Here is an 18,529-nt window from a genome sequence, read left to right as displayed (position 1 = left end):
AAACTGCCAAGCCTTCAAAGCTCTCTCGTGTTTTCTGTCTTGTAATTTGGAATAATTATTTATCAGATTGAACTAGCCTGAGCAGAAACACTTACCTGATTTTTCTTTATTAACAGCTGCACGGTCTGGAGGTTGTGACCATGATCCGTGGAAGTGGCCAAAGGCATCCTCTCTCCAACCCACAACTGAAAAGAATTGTGAACAAGTGATCAGGACCAGTCCAAGGAACAAACATATAGTACAAACAGGAGCAGCAAGGAAGAGCCGGGGAGCCATCTTCAGAGAGCGAATTTGTCTGGCCCCGTTGAGGACTGAGGAAACGTGCCCTTCTGCTTGGAGACAGGGAGAGGTCTAGTCTTCCAAATTTACCTCATCCTCAAGGTCAGGCTCACTGTGAGTCCTCCTTAGTTACCTTTAATAGTATTGTTCTAGGGGCAATAAAATCCTAGAGTATCTTTAGGTAACCTGGGAGGACCAATGAAGTTGCATTTTGTGTGAAAAGGGAAAGAACCCTTAGAACACAAGCATGGGCTTCGACAGCTCGGCTCACCAACGTGGCCCAAGGCAAGCGTGACAAGTGAGAACAGGGGCTTCAGGACAGGTGAGAGGTTCATGGCAAAGTGACACAGGCAGTGAGGGTCTACTCACGATCTCGTCCTCCACGTCCCTGTTGAACTGGTGGATCTCTTTGGAGGCCAGCAGATTATGCTTCCTTTCATTCAGGGGCTCCAGCAACTCCATGAACTTGGTCTGCACAGTGAGGCGCTTGCTGTCCACCTCGTCAGTGCTCTTCCCCTCCTGGCTCAGGGCCTGGGCTTGGCTCTGGAGCTCTTCGATCTCCTTCTTCCGCACTTCCATCTGGTTCTCCAGCATCTGAGGGCAGAGAAGAAAAGCAGGTCAACACTTGGCAAAGACTGTCTTTTGCAGGGACTGGTTCTAAGCAGAACTGCTAGGTCCACTGGGACCTGGCCGCTGCAAAGCAGCCAAGGAAGCCACTGGGAGAGTCTGCACTGACTTGATTTCTCAACCTCAATGCAACTATCTTCCCATAAATGCTGGGTAAATGCATTTGCCCTTAGAGCCTTTTATTACGATATTAAAAAAACTTGTTACATTACTTTTGTTATCAATAAAGTACCCTGAGCAACTCAGATTACTGTCACATATCTAGACCTTCTACAGCAATGTATAAAAATACTACTCCTTTGAGTAAAATGAAGAATTGAATGAAATATTTACTCAATTATTAAATGGTGATAATGTCCATCAACTAACAAAATGATATTTTAAAAAAAGCATTCCCATGTACAGACATCCAATACTTCTACAAATACTGTGTTTTTCTAGTTGACTCTTGAAACATCCTATGATGCTGTCAGAGCTAGCACTTTGCTGGGCTAACCGTCTTCTCCTGAGGAAGGCGGGTGACTGGGGACACATTGGTGAGCAAAGACTATGAGGACTATGGCTGTGAAACAGAAACAGCCCAAGTGGTCGCCTTGCCCACTTGCCTGCTGCTTTTTCAGCAGGATGTTGACGCTGGTAAGGTCTTTGCCGTAGTCATCAGATTGAATCTGACTCTCCAGGCCGTGCAGCCATTTGTCTAGATCTGCACAGCTCTGGGTGAAAAGTTCAGCCTTATTTGCATCAAAGAGCCTCTGGGCCTTGGTCTGGGTGGTGGATTCAAGGACTTCCCACATTTTATGTAAACCAGTGAGTTTCTCCTTCACCACAGCTTCTGTCTCAGGCTTTTCTGAAATGAGCTGCATTCCTTCCTGGAAAACACAAACCAGCATGGTTATAAATAAACAGTTCGCTAGAGAAAAAAAAAGTCACTGTGAAAAACAAACCTAAGATATTTGATCTGTGATTTACTCATTCATTCAACACACATACACACAAAACACATACACAGAATCTTTCCACGTGAAGTTACCCATCAATAAAATCAACAATGGCCTACCCCATGTACATTACATGGATTTCATGGGAGTTGAGTGGTAAGTGCTCTATGCTAAAATAGTTTCAATTGGGGCAACCAGACAGTTAATCAAATAACCTAAGACTTTATCCCCTCCACTCCATGCCTGAAGACCGTATATAACACATTATTTTAACCATTAAGAGTCTGAAACAATATAAAAAGTATGAAGGGAGAGAAAGGTGGATGGGGAACTCCACATTCATCTTCAGTGAAGCTGCAAAGAATATCTTTGTGTCAAAATAATACATTATAACAATTATTATAGTGACTGGTATACAGTAATCACATAAGAAAAATAGGGAAAATTTAAAATATATAATATTTTTAAATTGTATGCAACTGTATCTGATAAATCCATTACAAAGCAACATAAATAATATGATCAAGATAGTGGGGACCCTATATGGGGTCTAGCAGCAGCAGCAGATGAGATGCACAACAGAAACTAAACACCTAGTATTCATTCTAAAATAAATAAAGTGTTTTGAAAACCACCTGGTTGGGTTTCTGCTTTTCTCCCTTCTGGTGGGTTGAAGCCAGGAACTGTTAAGTGAAAGGTAATTGCTACTGCTGTATAACATATGTAAATGGTAAGATAAGAACAGAAGTGTTGGAAAATGTGCTAAATAAAAAGGAGCTCATTTCCACTCTATTTGTTTTACCACAGCCACGTTGTGGACATGGGTGCCCTCATCAAACACCTTTACGTACCTTCTCAATTTTGTCGAGCCATTCTTTGTTGGATGCAAGTTCTGCCATAAATGCTTGATGCTTTAACCATTTACTGTGCAGATTTCTGGCTTCATCATAAGACATGTCCTGGGCTGTAAGCATCTTTTCATTGATCCAGAGAGACAGCTAGGGGGAAAAAAATCAAGAAGATTTCAGAAGTCATGATCCTACCTGGAAGGGTGTGTGTTGATGTCATACTATGCATGCTACACATTTTCTAAGCAACAATCAAATATTTAACTTTATAACTCTGATCCATCATAACAGGTGTCCGGTTCTATGGAGCCTGTACCTAAGCTTTGCTCCAAACTGTGTTTTTAACATTCGATCCAGAAGTACAAAAGTTCTATGAGCCAGCATTCAAAGAGTTTGGCACTCTTAACCAGCTTTCTTCCAAAGGCTTCTGTTTGAAATTCTTCTGTAACCAGTCCAAAACACAACCTTTTTTCTCTTCCAAATACCTGTGTCAGCTATACCATGTTAATAATGATTGACTACCTTTTACTCTATTTGGCAAACTTCTTACTTTTTAAATTCCTTTTATTAAAAAAAAATCCAAAATCTAACAAACTGATTTACCTACCCTCCTCTTTCATGGGTACATCTATGGGAATGCCAGGAAGTACAAATAACTGCTCACTGTAGGGGTAAGGCAACAACGATGCCCTTTCAATGTTGCCTTCAAGTCTGAGTCACCTTCATCCTCTTTTTCTGTGGCCTCTTCTTCTCTAAAGAGCCTTCCATTCAGACCAAGAATGCTTCACAGGACTTGATTTTGAGACCTGACATGTTTGCCTGGATCTGAAGTCTAAAAAGCTGGCAGCTGCCGACGGATCTGAGAAGGGAGTTCTTTTACCAGGGTCAGCCAAACACCAGGCTGGACCCACTTCTGCTGGCTGCCATCCTGACTGGGCCCTGGCTCACTACTGCCCCCCTGTGATGGGCTGTGCCAGAGTCCCATTCCTACCCCAGTCACAGTGCTACCCCAGAAACAGCTTTCTGTTGGCCCAGGTCAAAGATAAACAGAGGAATCAGAAGCAATCCTTAGGGAACATGTCCCTTCTCCTGAATGACTGTGAAAAACCCACCATTACATGTCACTGTTATAACACATTTATACCCAAACTCCTTCATGGTTATATCTCCAAAGGTCTAGAAATGGAACATAAAACCAATAGAAATCCTTATAGAATCAACATTTCCGAAGCCATTCACTACTGCTCTGGGCTGCCGCTGGGAAAGGCTCCCCCATAAACTTGCTTCAACAATAGATCTGTTCTTAGGAAATGATGTCAAGGAGGGCAATGAGGGTCACAAGAGCACCCCTGGTTCTAAAAGCGGGTGAACTCCTAGGCACTGTCCCTACCCTTCTCAGGCTATTCACCATGCAGGGGAACGGGGAGAGGGTTGAAAGCAAAAGTTAGTGAGATCTTTGATGTCATTTGTTACTGAGGAAAAAACTAGCACATCTCATGAAGTCCTTTATAATCAAAGACCACAGAGATCATTATACAACAAAGAAACTAAATTTCTTACTTTAAAAGAATTACCTATGTTCCAGTTATCTGAGCAGCTAAAATCTGAGAGATTATGGCCAATCTTATGGGAAAAAAGGTTAAAAGGAAACGAAATGACAACATCTTCCCCTGTATTCTACATACGTACACACACACGCGTGCGGGCGCACACACTGCTCTCTCTCTAGAAGGCACTTTTATTCAAAGTGCAAGGACATTCACATATTTTTACTATTTGTAACCACCTACCCAAGAGGGATTAAAAAAGAGAGCTACATAAAAATCAGAGGCTTATACTCAAATCTGCTCTTTGCTGAACACATCATCCCACACATAAAGCTCCATGCGATATAGCACAATGAAATGATCTATGGAACTTGCTAGTTCATCAGCTCTTCATCAGCATTCTGGAACCAGAGCCACAGTTATTATTTGTGGGCACTTATAAAGGTCATTTAGGAATATACCCATTCTCTGCAGAAAAGAACACTATGTGGCTTAGGAAAAGATAAGAACAAATGCTTTGATCATTGAATTAAGCTAAAAGCAAAGCACCAAACTCACATCCCTGTGCCAGACACATGTACACATATTGTCCTCCTGAAAAAAAAATCAGTTACAGAAAACAGGATGTATAATCTGAGGGAATAAAACAATAATGTGCTATCTCTTAAATTATTCATTCATTTTTTAGGACATCACATTAAAATAACACTACAAAGATTATGATGCTCTTTGTATCCCCATCTGTAACTGGGAACAGGTGAGTCCCTGCTCATTCCACAGTATTGCTGGTGCAATAGCTTTCCCCAGCCGAGAGCGTTGATGGGGGTGGCGGTAGGGGCCCCTCTCACAATCCACAGCTCCTCTAGCCAAGATACCCTGAGGAAGGGAATCTGAAAAAGAGACAAACCCCTGGATTCCCTGTACTTTGAGCAACAACAACAGCCAGTAAAGGTATTAACTTTGACCTCTGGGTGTCCTATATCCATTGGAATAATAGGTAGCTTTTCCAATGTAGGGCTAGTCCATATACAAGCTCTATTCTCAGTAATTCTGAGAATGGAGTGTATTTTAATGAGGCTGAATGATGGCAAGTTCACAGCCAAAGACTCTATTGCCCCTTTGCTTGCATTACTACACCAAGAGTTTTAGAGCACCTAAACCTGACCTAAACGCCATCACCATGCAGAAACCGTACATGCTGGCATGGGTCCCCAACACCTCCCAGCAGACACTGTGGCTGTTCCTACTAACTTAATGAAGTTCAAAGAGAGACAGGCACAACTAGGGAAGAAAGGATAAACCAGGGAGACTTGGCGGAGCAGTTACAAGGAGACCTTCGAATCATCTCCCAGTGGACATAAAAAAGCCCAGCCCAAATTTCCTACATACTTTGAGGGGAAATCACACAGGACAGAGGCCCCTGGGCATGCCTGACAGTCACTGGAACCCAGCCAATGTGTGTGTTAAGGAGAGAACTCCTTGTCACTAAGGATGCTAATTTAAAGCAAGTGGAAACAAACATCTAAAGACCTACTAAGACCATTTCCTATGATGCCATTGGGAAGGACTATTATTTTACCTACTTACTTTTCTCTCTGTTTCTTTTTATGAATCTGTACATGTGTGTAAGTGGAAAACAGGGGACAGGAAATTCCAAATATAAATGGGATTCCCCTTGACCACTCAACTGCTCATTCCCTGGCATTCTTTTTCTCACACTTAACCGGGGCTTCAACATGGTTAGGTGAAGGAATTTCATCTTAATAACTTGCCCTTTAAAAGCAGGAACATGGCATCCCACTGGTCCCACAACCCCCCAGAATACGGCCTGAGGTTAAAAATGTGTCACTGATGGTTGCTGCAAGGGAAACAGCAAGGTGACACAGGGACCACTAATCTGTGGAAGGCACAGTCTGGCCTGCAAACACCTCCTCGACCCTTTTACTCCCTCCAAGGCGAAATGGCCAATCGGCATTCACTGCAGCACAAGACGCAAGTCCACACAGCTAACTTTAGAGCCCATCGCCCTCTGCTATGCCCTGTCTCGGGATGTGAAAGCCTCCTTAAGTGAGCATCCTATCAAATGGGTTACTATTTGGATGTCACTTGGAAAAGGCATGCCAGTCTTCAGCCCGTCTGGCTCCAGGCAAATCCCCCGAAGACCTAGATTTGTCAATGTGGTGCTTAAAGCTGACAGACCCTAAGCTACACAGTTTAGGGGCTTTTCTTCTTAAGGTTTAGCTGCAAAAGCACATTGCAAGACTCACAAAGAGACAGCAGTTGAATGGACATGAAGGATCGCTTCTGTCACAGATGATCTAACAGATGTCGTTAGAGCCAGATTACTTTTAACACAGCCACACGTTTGCATGCAGGGTGTTTGTGATGATTGGAGTCATATTCTGAGCACACAACCTGCCCCTGCCCCCACACTCTTAACCCTTTAAGGTCCCTGATGCTTCATGTGGATATTCATCACCCCATTTTTATCTTCAAGGGTATTTATTCTAATAAACCAGAAAAAACAGAGTCTCACTATTGTTCTCTGGCAGACAGAGAAATATGATGTTCATAGGAATTCACACCTGTGAAGTCTGCTAGATACTTTTTTCTGGTCAACTTTAGTTTTCAAAGTTTGTTTATATATGTATCGGGGAACATGAAATAGTATGAGAATCATCAGATCAATACTACATGTTAAAATTTGGTGTTAGAATTAGGATTACTGCTCTTTGCATGTTAGATACACATTGAAGGAACCTGAAAGATGGTATTTTAAGGTCCTAAGTAAATAATAAACCTTATTTGTGTTTTTAAAATCTCTACTTCTTACTTGGTAGCCAGTTTCAGTTCCTTTTAGTTCTTTCCTCCTTCTGTACCATTTAAACATACATTGCTCTAGAAGAGTTAAAACATAACACTAAAAATTTCTATGTTGCAGAATATTCTAGGACATGAAACAGAACTTTCTATGACAATGGAAATGTTCTATGTCTGTGTTGTCCAATATGGTAGCCAGTAGTCATAGCTGACAACTGAGCACTTAAAATATAGCTAGCATAATGGAGGAACTATGCTGTTAATTTTATTTAATTTTAATTAAATTAAAATGAAATAGCCATATGTGGTTAGTGGCTACTATAATAAATAGTCAAGTTCTATACTCTAATGTTCTAGATTATAATAATCTAGTTACTCTAAGTGGTAGCTTGTAGGTTAGAGAACCAACGAAGTGCCACATTTCCCCACCTGCAAATCAAATGGGTGATAGGAATTTCCGGCCTCATTAATTTTATAATTCAAAAGACTCTTCTGCTAAATGCAGGCTAGCAACTATTGGAAACGAAGAAGGGAAGGATTAGAGGGCAACGTACCTCTTGACAATCTTGCAGGAACTTCTGAAGATCCCTGTTGTCCTTCAATCTCATCAGAAGTTCACTGGCTGCCTCACGATTCTTCCTATGTCTGGTTATAATAATAACAAAAATTATTTTTAAAAAAGAAAAGTAATCCAGAAATACAGAATTTATAAATCAATTTCTTTCCTAGGTTTGTAGGTATGCTGAAAAGAGTTTGCTTACAGTTCTTAATTATGTGAAGGAGACAAGATAAATGAGGGATTTTAGCATCCTCTAAATGAGTTAGCCATGGTACGAGAGAGACCCAAACACCTGTCCAAGCTACACAGCAGGCCAAACACATAGTCAGATACCTGTGTTAATTTGGTGCTTCCCAATCTAGTGCTGGGAAAAAATTCTGAGTATTCACTGTGTGCAAGTCCCTCTTTTAGGCACTGTGGGACAATTTGAAACTTATCTTCAAGAAACTCACAACTGGGTGACACATACAAGGCTAAGAAAATATATATAATCATGTAGGTGGCTTTAAATAAATGCTTCCTCTTAAACAGTTGCCTATCTTGAAATAAACTCACCCAAACCAACAAAACCAACAGGAATAACAATTTTTTTGAACTGCTGAGATCCCACACTTATTCAATCCCATTTTGAATTAACAGATTAGGGTAACTAAGGTTCAGTGAAGTAAAAGCACAAACCCTTAAATAAAAAACTTGTAAGAATTGGAAAGAGCTGCTGAACTTGGTGAATGTTAAGGGAAATGGGGCGCTTGCTCCCCAGCTCAAACACCGCACGCTCATTGGGCTCCTTCCCCACAGGCCTTGAAGCGGCCAGCACTCTGGCAAGCTTCCTTCACACACCCAGAAGAGCAGTGTGAGTGCTGTGAGAAGGAATGCCTTTCCATGGCTCCGCTGCAACAGGGGAGGACCCGCCGAAGGTCACGAGGCACTGCACTGAATACATGTACCTGATATTCCTGAGTAACCTAAGCAAGAAAGCCAATCTGTGTTGAGGGTATTAAGACAGGTAAAGGAACAGTGCAAAAGAGAGAACTGGGTTTTCGCTCTGATTTTCAAAGCACTTTCTAACTGCCTGTGTCCAGACAAGGTCTCTACTCTATTTCTGCCATCCCCTATGGCAGCGATGAGAAAGAACACAGCCTCAGCTTCAGATTCCTGACAACACTGAGAAAGAGCAGCTCTGTGAACACGTGCTGCTGAATGATGTGTGAAGAAACCACCCCAGGAGAAAGAAAGATCTTGTAGCCATACATGTGTTACATGGGCCTTGGGCGAAAGCTGATGAAACCAAGGATAGCTGCAGCATCGCAGCCACCATCGGCCCAGAGAACCGAAGGAAAAATCCCTTCTTGTGGCTCCTGCAGGTACCAGTGACTACAGAATGATAGGAATTATAAATGTTTATATGTTACATATAAATCATATTATATACATTTTTATTAAATTTATAAATTATTATAAATAGAAATAGTGTTGCCAGATATGTTAGATACATATGCCTTTTTAATTTAAGTTGAAAGGAGTTCCATAGCTTCAAGAAAAGGTATCTTAATATGCTTATACCACTTAGGTAAAATGCAAACAAAAAACCCAGTTATTATATAATGTTAAATGAAAAGAGCTTATGCATATTAAATGACATAAAACTCCAAGGCACAGATTAGAAAGCAAGCACTAAAATGGCATGTGCTAGAGATAGGATTAAGGGCAGTAGATCTCCCCTCAAAAATATTAGATGTTTATGGCTTTTATAACAACAAAAAATAATAAAGGCCAGAGGCCGGGCGCGGTGGCTCACGCCTGTAATCCTAGCTCTCTGGGAGGCCGAGGCGGGCGGATTGCTCAAGGTCAGGAGTTCAAAACCAGCCTGAGCAAGAGCGAGACCCCGTCTCTACTATAAATAGAAAGAAACTAATTGGCCAACTGATATATATATATAAAATTAGCCGGGCATGGTGGCGCATGCCTGTAGTCCCAGCTACTTGGGAGGCTGAGACAGAAGGATCGCTCGAGCCTAGGAGTTTGAGGTTGCTGTGAGCTAGGCTGACGCCACGGCACTCACACTAGCCTGGGCAACAAAGCGAGACTGTCTCAAAAAAAAAAAAAATAAAGGCCAGAGTCACTTTATGTCATTGTTACCCATCATCCAAAACCAAAAATAATAAAAAATAAATAAAATATAAGAGATTGTTAGTGAATCTGGACTAAAAAGAATCAGTCATCTAAAAACATGGGTGGGTAAGGAAAGTCAAGAAAAGTTTTTGAAGTTCCTAGTCCTCAAATTCTAGTTCCATTTCTAGGGGAGTATAAGAAAATAAAGCAAATCTTCAGGAGGGAGGTAACATGAGTTGGAGTTAGTGACAAAATGCAGGCGTCCTGTCTTCAATCAAAGGCCCTGAATGAAAGCTTCCACTCCTTTCAGCAAGGCATCCCACAAAAGTGCTAGGATGGTAAAGAAGAATCCCAGAGCATCTTTGATGCTCATGGAAATAATGAAAATGAAAATAATATCAAATTCTGTCTGGGAAGATTTGCTAAGGGAGAAATACAACCAGATAGAATCCTGAAATGTATTTCTTACGTAGTCGAGTCTCACGTACGCCCAAGTCCCTGCCCAGGCACCCTTTCTCTTGCATGGTGTTGCTCTAAAGAGTGAAACAGCCTCGCAGGCAGCTGGGATCGTCGCTGACTCAGAAAACTCTCAAAAGAAGTGAGTGTGGCTTAACGGTTTACTAGTGGTGACCCACTGCATTCATGGGAAGTAAAACTCAGGAAATACTCTCAAGGTTGGATCATGGATTCAGTTATAGGCAAGGGCCTGAGAAGGGCCTTCTAAAACTTGGCTGTAGTTTCCACAGTCTTAAGAGTGCGCTTTGTTTGGGGCAAGGTTCTCTTGCTTTATTTCCATCTCTCGCCTCCTACCTCCATAACAAGACTCAAAAGTTCCCCTACCACATGAAGCAGATGCTGGGTATAACTGGTTCCTGTGAAAAGCAAAGAATCTGAGGCACCTGCATGGAATGGCTGGGTAATTTTTAAGCCTGTTTTCCCTTGTGAGATATGGTCTTGCTTCATGAAGCTGGACACTGTTCCTTGCTCCCCAAGGACTGTGCTGTGGCTGGAATTTTCCTTTCAGCCAGGAGGTTTCCTTCCTCATCCACACCCCCAGGGGCAGGCTGTTGGACAGCAGGCTCCTTTCCACCCAGTCACAGGCACTTTGAAGGCCACTTGTGCCCCACCCACATCTACTGGGGTCAGTGTCTTTGTTCTGGTACTTTTTCATTTCAACTTAGGAGATTTCCTGAACGTAAGCACGTTATAATGACTTTACCTTCTACAAGAATAGCTTCAACCACAGCGTCAGAATCTTTCTGGGTAAGGGGATTAGATCTGAAGGCCTAGATGTTTACTTAGCTGTGATCCTACAACACCTGGAACTCACAGATGTGTATGTTTTTATAATAGACAAGTATCCTCTAGGGTCAGTTCAGATCTTGAGGCCTCTGGGGATATTAAAGCGAAACCAGAATTCAGTTAACACCAGCCGAGAAAAGTAAGAAAATGTAGTTCCCTTGATGACAGATCAACAGAAAGGCCCCCTCCTTCCATCTTCCTTGAGCTTACCAATAGTATGGGATCCTCTTTACATTCCTTTTTTTAAAACTGAGAGATCCTAAGGAAGCTCTGGAATTCCAGGAGCCCAGGCTTTCGGTCAAGGGCAAAAGGAAGGTTAAGCCACAGCTGAGGGCTGCTGAAACATTCCCTAATATCCAGGAGTCTCTGGTCTTGACAGCATCACCTGTTTCCAACAACCCCATGCAGCTGCAGCACTAGGGACATAAAAATAAACCAAGGAAGCAGCGAGGCAGCTGCACGTCTGTCTGAATGCAAGCCTGCCTTAACAAAACCAGCTGTCTGCATCTAACATGGAGGAATACAAGATACCATATTTACAAAATAATGAGTTAACATGAGAAAAAAAGAAAATTATTTTTTTTTCAGGTTAAGAATGCCTTGCTCGATTCTTATTTCTCACACTCATTTAAGAAAGGTTCGGTGGAAGGAATTTTTTTCTTTTTTTGTAGCTGTTTTAAAAGCAAAAGATACAGAATTATATAATTAATAAGTTATGCTCTATTCCCCAGTACCACCCTTAGAAGATATGCTTTAGGCTCTGAAGGCAACAAAACAAAAACCCACAAGACTGACAGGGGAAGTGTTAAAGCCAGGAGCTTAATCTTTATGGGAAAAAGAGTATTTCCGCTCTCTACCCCACATCTTATTTTGAGTTAACCTGACTAAGGGTCCCAGAAGACCCTCTTCGATGTGGTAAGCAAGGAATATTCTCAGCAAGAAGTTCTTCCTTTTCAATGTACTTAAAAGCCAGTGGAGAAGCCTCGAGGAAGAGCCTGTTCTTTGATGACATCAGTCTCACAATCAGCCCTTATATCCAGCCCAAACTGGGACCAGAGAGGATCAGTTGCAACAGAGGCTAGTGATCCAGATGGGTCAGCCCAGGACTGAGGTGACCTGCCCAGAACCGGCCCATGTTCTGGCGCATCTAACCTTCGATCTCCCCTGACCGCCACCTTTAGTAACCAGGGCGGGGCAAGAGGAAGGGGTGAGTCAAAGAGTTACGGTCAAAGGGAGTACACTGGCCTTTAGCCAAGGGAGAAATCTTTCAGAATGCAAAAAAAAAAGAAATGATATGTCCTGGCAGAAGAGGAAAATGGCCTTTTCTCATCATGAAAAAGATTCTATTACAGCATTATCAAAGCCAATTTTCTAAAAAAAGGCTAGATAATGGTTCTTTGAGGCTCTGCCAGGTACTCAAGACAAGCAAACCTCACCCTCCCTTTCCACTCTCTCCTGGCAAGCTTCAGAAGAGGAGTCTCACAAGGATGAAGGCGAATATGCGGTTGGCTGGGAAAACGTCTGGCTCTCGGGGTCCCATCAGGTGACACAACATGTGTCAACTCTCGAAGGGTGTGGCTTATCCTAGAAGGCCCTCAGCATTACAGCTCTTACAGGTCTTTGGTTAAGGATTAGCTTGGCTTCTCAGGCATTCTTTCCCTTTGTGGACACTTGTACATGTCTTACAGGAACCACGTTCTCAGGCAGCCACGTGCTGCTCTAATTTTCTGTGTGGGCAAATGAGACTTGGCTAGGTGCTCATGTTCTGCCCATTGGGGAATTTATGCCAACAGTCCTATGAATCTCTGGCCAACAATTCAGAAGGTTGAGAGTTCCAAGGTGCAAGACTCTTAAGAGCCTCAGAAAAATGTACCTGTCATCAATAGAGTCCACCTTCTCCTGGATTCGATCTGAGTTGATGTTCCCATCGCTCACCAGCCTCCGGCCAGTCTCCACAACGGCGTTGATCTTCTCCTCATTGGCGTCCATGGTGGTCATGAAGTCCTCCTGTTTCTTAATAGCTGCTTCAGCTCCTTCCAAGGTGGTGGGCATTTCAGTATGAGCCAAAACATATTCCTGATTTAAAAAGAGGGAAAAAAAAATCACAGCGAGATGATATATTAGCGTAAGAACTCATTTTCCTATGTTCTACATTTCCATGCAACATACTCCGCAACACTTGCACTTACATAAAAACAACATTACACTTACATAAAATAATCTATTAACTCAGATAAAACTAAAAGTGGGGAGGAAAAAACCAAATTTCTGTAAGTGCTTAAATGCTCTAAAATTTTTCCTCAAAGTGAGTAAGCAAAGTAACCAAAGCTTTGTGTATCAACCACAACAGCCCTGTCATGTGCCCATGAAGGCAACAGCAACATACCCTTCATACACTCTGGTTTAAGGAAGATTAACAACCCTGATGTTGGTGACCATCCTCAGCTATTTTTCTTTCTCTAATCTGCCTTGTGTCCTCAGGTGAAGTCCCTGACCCTTCTAGAGCAAGAAGACAGAATCATTTGGTTAAAAAAAAATCCTCACTGGTATCTTTTAAAATATGAGAACACACTATGAACAGAAGAGGTCCTTGAGAGTAGGTGAAATTGGACCCTATTTTTGCAAGGCAAGGCAGCTCCTGGTGGAAATCTTCGATTCCTGTCCCCTACGCTGTAACGAGTTTCAGTGCCTTAAAAACCAGAGGGGGGGAAACATCTCTAAATTATCCATCTAATTTTATACAGGTGTGGTTTAAACCAGCAGCCCAGGCCAAAAGATCTCAAAAGGCAGCCAGGGCCTCCTCGGATAGAAAGGAAGAGTAGGCAATGACGAACGTTACCTGGTTGTTAAGAAAGGCCTCGGCTTGCTTTGTGTCTCTGAGGAACTGCTGGTAGGCATGCGACTGGGAGAGGAGGTTCTGTCTGTTCTCCCACATTTTGTGGAGCTCGTTCCATCCAGTGTCCAAGGCCTGCAGCCGCTGCCGCAGGAACATGTACTGGGCGTCAGTCTGTCCCTGGGTGACCATCTCGCCCATGTCCCTCATCTTCTGGTAGTCCTCCTCGTAGTTGTCGATCTCATTTTTGATGTTCTCGTGTTGTGTGAGAAGCTTCTCCGCCTCAGTCAGGGTGTTAGGCATGTCTTCTGAGGCGATGGCCGTCTGCGTCCTGGAGAGCCAGGACTGGAAGTCGTCCAAGTCCCGCAGGAACTGCTGCAGCTTGCTGGCCTCTCCCAGGGAGGCCTCTCGGTTTTTCAGGGTGGTCTTCATCTCCTCCCACACGTCGCTGATCTCGGCCAGCCGAGACAGGATGGCCTGGGCCTGGTCTGGGTGCTCCGACTCCAGCTTCTCTGCCTCCTTCTGCAGGTCGCTGAGCTTCGCCTCGATGGCCACCAAGTCCCGCTCCATGCCGGTCAGCTTGCGCTGCAGGGCCATGACGCCGGCCAGGTCATTGCCCAGGTCCTGGGTGGACTCGATAACCTTGGTCTTTTCCCGAATCCAGGATTTGGTTTCGTTGCACTCGAGGTGGTAGTTCTGGATGCTCAGGGCAGACAGAAGAGCATCCTTCTTTCTGTCGACCAGCTCTCTGAACTGGCTCCACCTGTGAGTATAGGGACGACAGAGCAGCATGAAGAAGGGAGACTACGGCTGGATAGTGAAATGAACAGTGATGGTTAATGCCGCACATTTGTTTTCTCCATCTTTGCTTTGAATATATGATTTCTGGAAAGTCATCTCACTCCATATATGAATACCAAATACCCGGACATGGCTCAGGGATGTAATGTGATCTGGAAAAAGCCTGACATGAAGAGGACACGTATAGAGGTCCAATGTGAGCAGTTACAACAATCCGTCCCCAGAGTGAATTAATTTATGTTTGTGACATTTTACTCACCTCTGAACTGCACCTAAGAACGCCTTCCAAATCTAAGGCCGACAGTAACCTTCAGAACCAAGACCGGTCGGCCAGCACAACCTGCTCAAACGTGTTTATTCGATACAAAGATAAGACTAGGATAAAGGTCTGCCCTGACAATCAGGACTTTCATTGGCAAAATAAGTCTTAAATATGCTAGAATCCTGTTCTAAAAATTATTTAAAGAGAGACAGCACAGATGCCATTTTAATGCCTTCTACCATGCTTGGCTTAGGCCACATCACAGCTCTAACTAACTTTGATGTGGGGAGGGCAGGTGCTGGGCTGACACGGGTCATCCTATCGCCACAAATGACGTTGCCCTGAGACACTACTTGTGAAACCAGGACATGTGGAAAGGCAGATGCCAATGCCATGACATAAGTGCTGTGATGCCAGTGACCCTATGCAGTAAGTCACCAGTGACCTCACCCTCCCCAGCCCCACACACAGGTGGATGGCACGCTGCTGGCCTCACACTCACCTCGTGTTGAGTTTGTCCTGCTGGGCTTTGATTTCCTTCTCACTCGGGTGGCCACTGTGCATCAGCTGGCGTGCGATCTGGTTTACCACCGCGACCCGGGAAGCCTGGTTGTTCATTTCTGGTTCTAGGCTCTCGAACCTGAAATGGCAATTCAACAGGGTGGTCAGCTCCTTGGCCACTGGTGGTCACGGGAGGGCCAATGCCCGGCAGCACCCCACTCACCTGTGCTGGATGACCTCCAGGTCCTCCAGCTTCTCTGGGATCTGCATGTTGTTGAGCCACTGCTCCTTCTCATCGATCCAGAGCTCACAGGCATCAGCCTCGCTGAACATTTTGTACAGGGCCAGGGTGTCCTGGAGCGCCTGCTTCCTCAGCCGCGTCAGCTCTGCCACCTCCTTGTACCGCTCCTCGATGCCCGACAGCCTGCCCCTCACGTCCGGAGACTCTGCGTGCTCCTGGGGGAGGGCGCTGGCTTGCTCGTGGAGCGTGTCGATGGTGGGTCTGTAATTGGCGATCTCCTCCGCCACATCCTTGTGTTTCTTAACCAGAGACTGCGTGGAGTACTCGTCGTGGCCAACGTCGCTGCTGGAAACGATCTTGAGGATGTCCAGCATCCAGGCGTCGATGTCATCGGCATCTGCCTGGAACTGGTGCAGCAGGGAGGCCTCCTCCAGGCGTTTCTTCCGGATGGCCGAGAGCTGCTCCAGGTTGGCCCACTGCTCCCGGATGTAAATGATCCTCTCGCGAATCTTCTCCGACCCGAAGTGCTCCTCTGTGATCATGTCTTCGCCTTCCTTGATGGCTTGCTCGAAGTGGCCGCTGCGGCCACTCATCTCATCCTCAAAGGCCCGGTGCTTGCTGAGCAGGCGCATGACGCTGGTCAGGTCTTTCCCGTAATCATCGGAGGACAGGATCTTCTCCTTCTCCCGTATCCAGCCTTCCTCTTCAGCCATCTCCCAGAAGAACTTCCAAAGGCGGCGGGACTCTTCCAGACGGGCCCGGCGCTCAGCTGCCAGCTGGCAAAGCTCTTGATAACAGAACTCCATGTGGGCCACGCGGTCTCGGATCACCTGGGGGTCGCAGGGCTTGTAACCTGTTTTACACCAAGGAAGGGATGTGGGTGTGACCAAGTTCGGCATGGGTTCCTGCTCATCTGCAGGCAGTAAGCTACACCTCATGTTCTCACTCTGGGACTACCAGTTCACTTCTAAATCTAACGCAGGATGTGTAGGCCATGGAGCACCTTCCAGAATCTTGATTGGAACAGGAAGGAGGAGTAATGATAACCATTATTATTTTGGCCCAACCACAAAGTGATCACTTATGAATCGAGAAAGCACGTGAATCATATGAAAGAAGGCAGCTGCATTTAATTGTTTCTGAAAACATAAGCAGCAAAACCAAATCATTCTAAACATTCTCCAGACAGACAAGTGTGGCTAACTGTGAAAGCCAGAGCTGCTGGAACAGCCACACCAGGATACTGGTGCAGGTCACAGAGTGTGGTCTGGCAAAGCTTCACTGCCAAACATTGAGCCACTCAAAACCAAACAGCATGTGCGTATTTAAGAAAAGGATGTGCCCTGAATCAGAAAAATAAGACAGAATTTGTGTTCAGAAGGCCACCCCACTGTATCTCATGCCCCATGACACAGTAGCAGACAAACCCAACAGAACCCACAGGGGTGCAGCAACTTCAAAAGCCCCACTGGCACATACAACTTATGTACTCCCATAAAGATGGATCTCTAGTGACCAGAAGGTTACTCTTGGAATGGGCCATCCTTACCTTCCCCATCCGTTGCAAACTTCTGGGCAGAAGCATTGACACCTCTCACCCGCTCTGCCTGGATGCCGATGTCTGCTTCAACCAGGGCGTGCTTCTGTAACAGGTCTTCCACGCCGAGCAAGTGTTTGCCATAGTCTTGAGACAATAATAGCACCTGTGCACAAGAGGAAACAGAAAGGACATCTGTGAATACAACACCTTGACTTCAGCACTACACAATCTTTGGACAAGCAGAAAGCCAGCAACTGAGCTGCACTTGCCCTCTAGCCTGCCAGGGACCCCGTATCTTCCAGGGAAGATGAATGGCGAACAAACCAGAACAACAAATCAAACCCGAAAGCCAGCACCAGCAGAGACATAATAAACTCCTGTAAGGATCATCTACCTCAGAATAAGCAAGTCAAATACACTGAAAAGTACAGAATAAAATAAAAGGGAGGAGGGGCCTACATGAGAGATTCCAAAATATAAGCTGAGGCTTCAAGAAGAAACTGCTGCAACAACAACTTTTCGGGAAGCTAAGAGGTAAGGATAATAGACTCAGATACTTCAAAGCTTAAAAGAAATCTTTTAGAAGTTGCTGGCCCCTTAAGTGGATGCTTTTCCTCTGTTAAGAGCTTACTGGTATGCCTCTACCATACTTACACAAACAGGAAAAGAATCTAGCTTAGAAGCTTATAAGCTATATCTTCAACCCAATAAGGAGAGCAGGGTCAGGTGGCTGCCATGCTTAGAAGAACCCAAGCAACTTCCTGGGTTTAAGTTCGAACCCACTGACATTTTCTTATTTCTTTTATCAATGAGCCAAATATAGGGGCCTCATCCCTATATCCTCTCCAGGTACAATTTCTACTTCACTCTTCTAAGGAAATCTCTAGACCAGCCTGCATTAGCATGCACATCCTGATTTATAAAATGAAAATCACATCTGCTACATTTTATGAACATTCCTATTTTAAGAGGTCAAGACAGACCATACCTAAGAACATAATAAATCTGGGACAATGGGAGAGAAAACTGATGGTATCAGGTGACCTTGCCCCTGTGCCAGGAATAGTTCAGGAGCTAAGCAATACAAGAGGGCTTATGTCCTGGGAAGGACATCTCCTGCATAAGGTCACGCTTGGGAACACAGTGTGCTGAGACACAGGAGGCTTCATGGGGCTGTCTGAACGCTGTTCTACTCTGTTCTACCTACAAGGCTAAATGCATCCCAGCTGGAGAACTGCTTGACAGGAGTAAGTGTTCCATGCCTGCATCAGAGGACACCAACAGGCACAGTGCTATGGCACGAGGGCAGGTCTCTTCCT

General features: G+C 44.4%; 1 protein-coding gene across 4 annotated transcripts in view; it reads right to left on the bottom strand.

Annotated features, from left to right (window-relative positions):
• The window catches only part of SPTBN1 (spectrin beta, non-erythrocytic 1), a 193,720-nt gene that overhangs the window by 24,032 nt on the left and 151,159 nt on the right, over positions 1–18,529 (bottom strand). For all 4 annotated transcript variants that reach the window (XM_012777810.3, XM_012777814.3, XM_012777811.3 and 1 more), the window contains 10 exons: positions 17,220–17,373; positions 15,653–16,523; positions 15,431–15,568; positions 13,872–14,628; positions 12,906–13,108; positions 7,614–7,704; positions 2,696–2,842; positions 1,512–1,775; positions 649–873; positions 96–185 (listed from right to left, as the gene is read on the bottom strand). In XM_012777810.3, coding sequence (XP_012633264.1) covers positions 96–185; positions 649–873; positions 1,512–1,775; positions 2,696–2,842; positions 7,614–7,704; positions 12,906–13,108; positions 13,872–14,628; positions 15,431–15,568; positions 15,653–16,523; positions 17,220–17,373 — 2,940 coding nt within the window. The remainder of the gene's footprint in view (positions 1–95; positions 186–648; positions 874–1,511; positions 1,776–2,695; positions 2,843–7,613; positions 7,705–12,905; positions 13,109–13,871; positions 14,629–15,430; positions 15,569–15,652; positions 16,524–17,219; positions 17,374–18,529) is intronic.

This window comes from Microcebus murinus, chromosome 3, assembly GCF_040939455.1.
Source record: "Microcebus murinus isolate Inina chromosome 3, M.murinus_Inina_mat1.0, whole genome shotgun sequence".
NCBI lineage: Eukaryota > Metazoa > Chordata > Mammalia > Primates > Cheirogaleidae > Microcebus > Microcebus murinus.
This window is presented reverse-complemented; position numbering and strand designations above follow the sequence as displayed.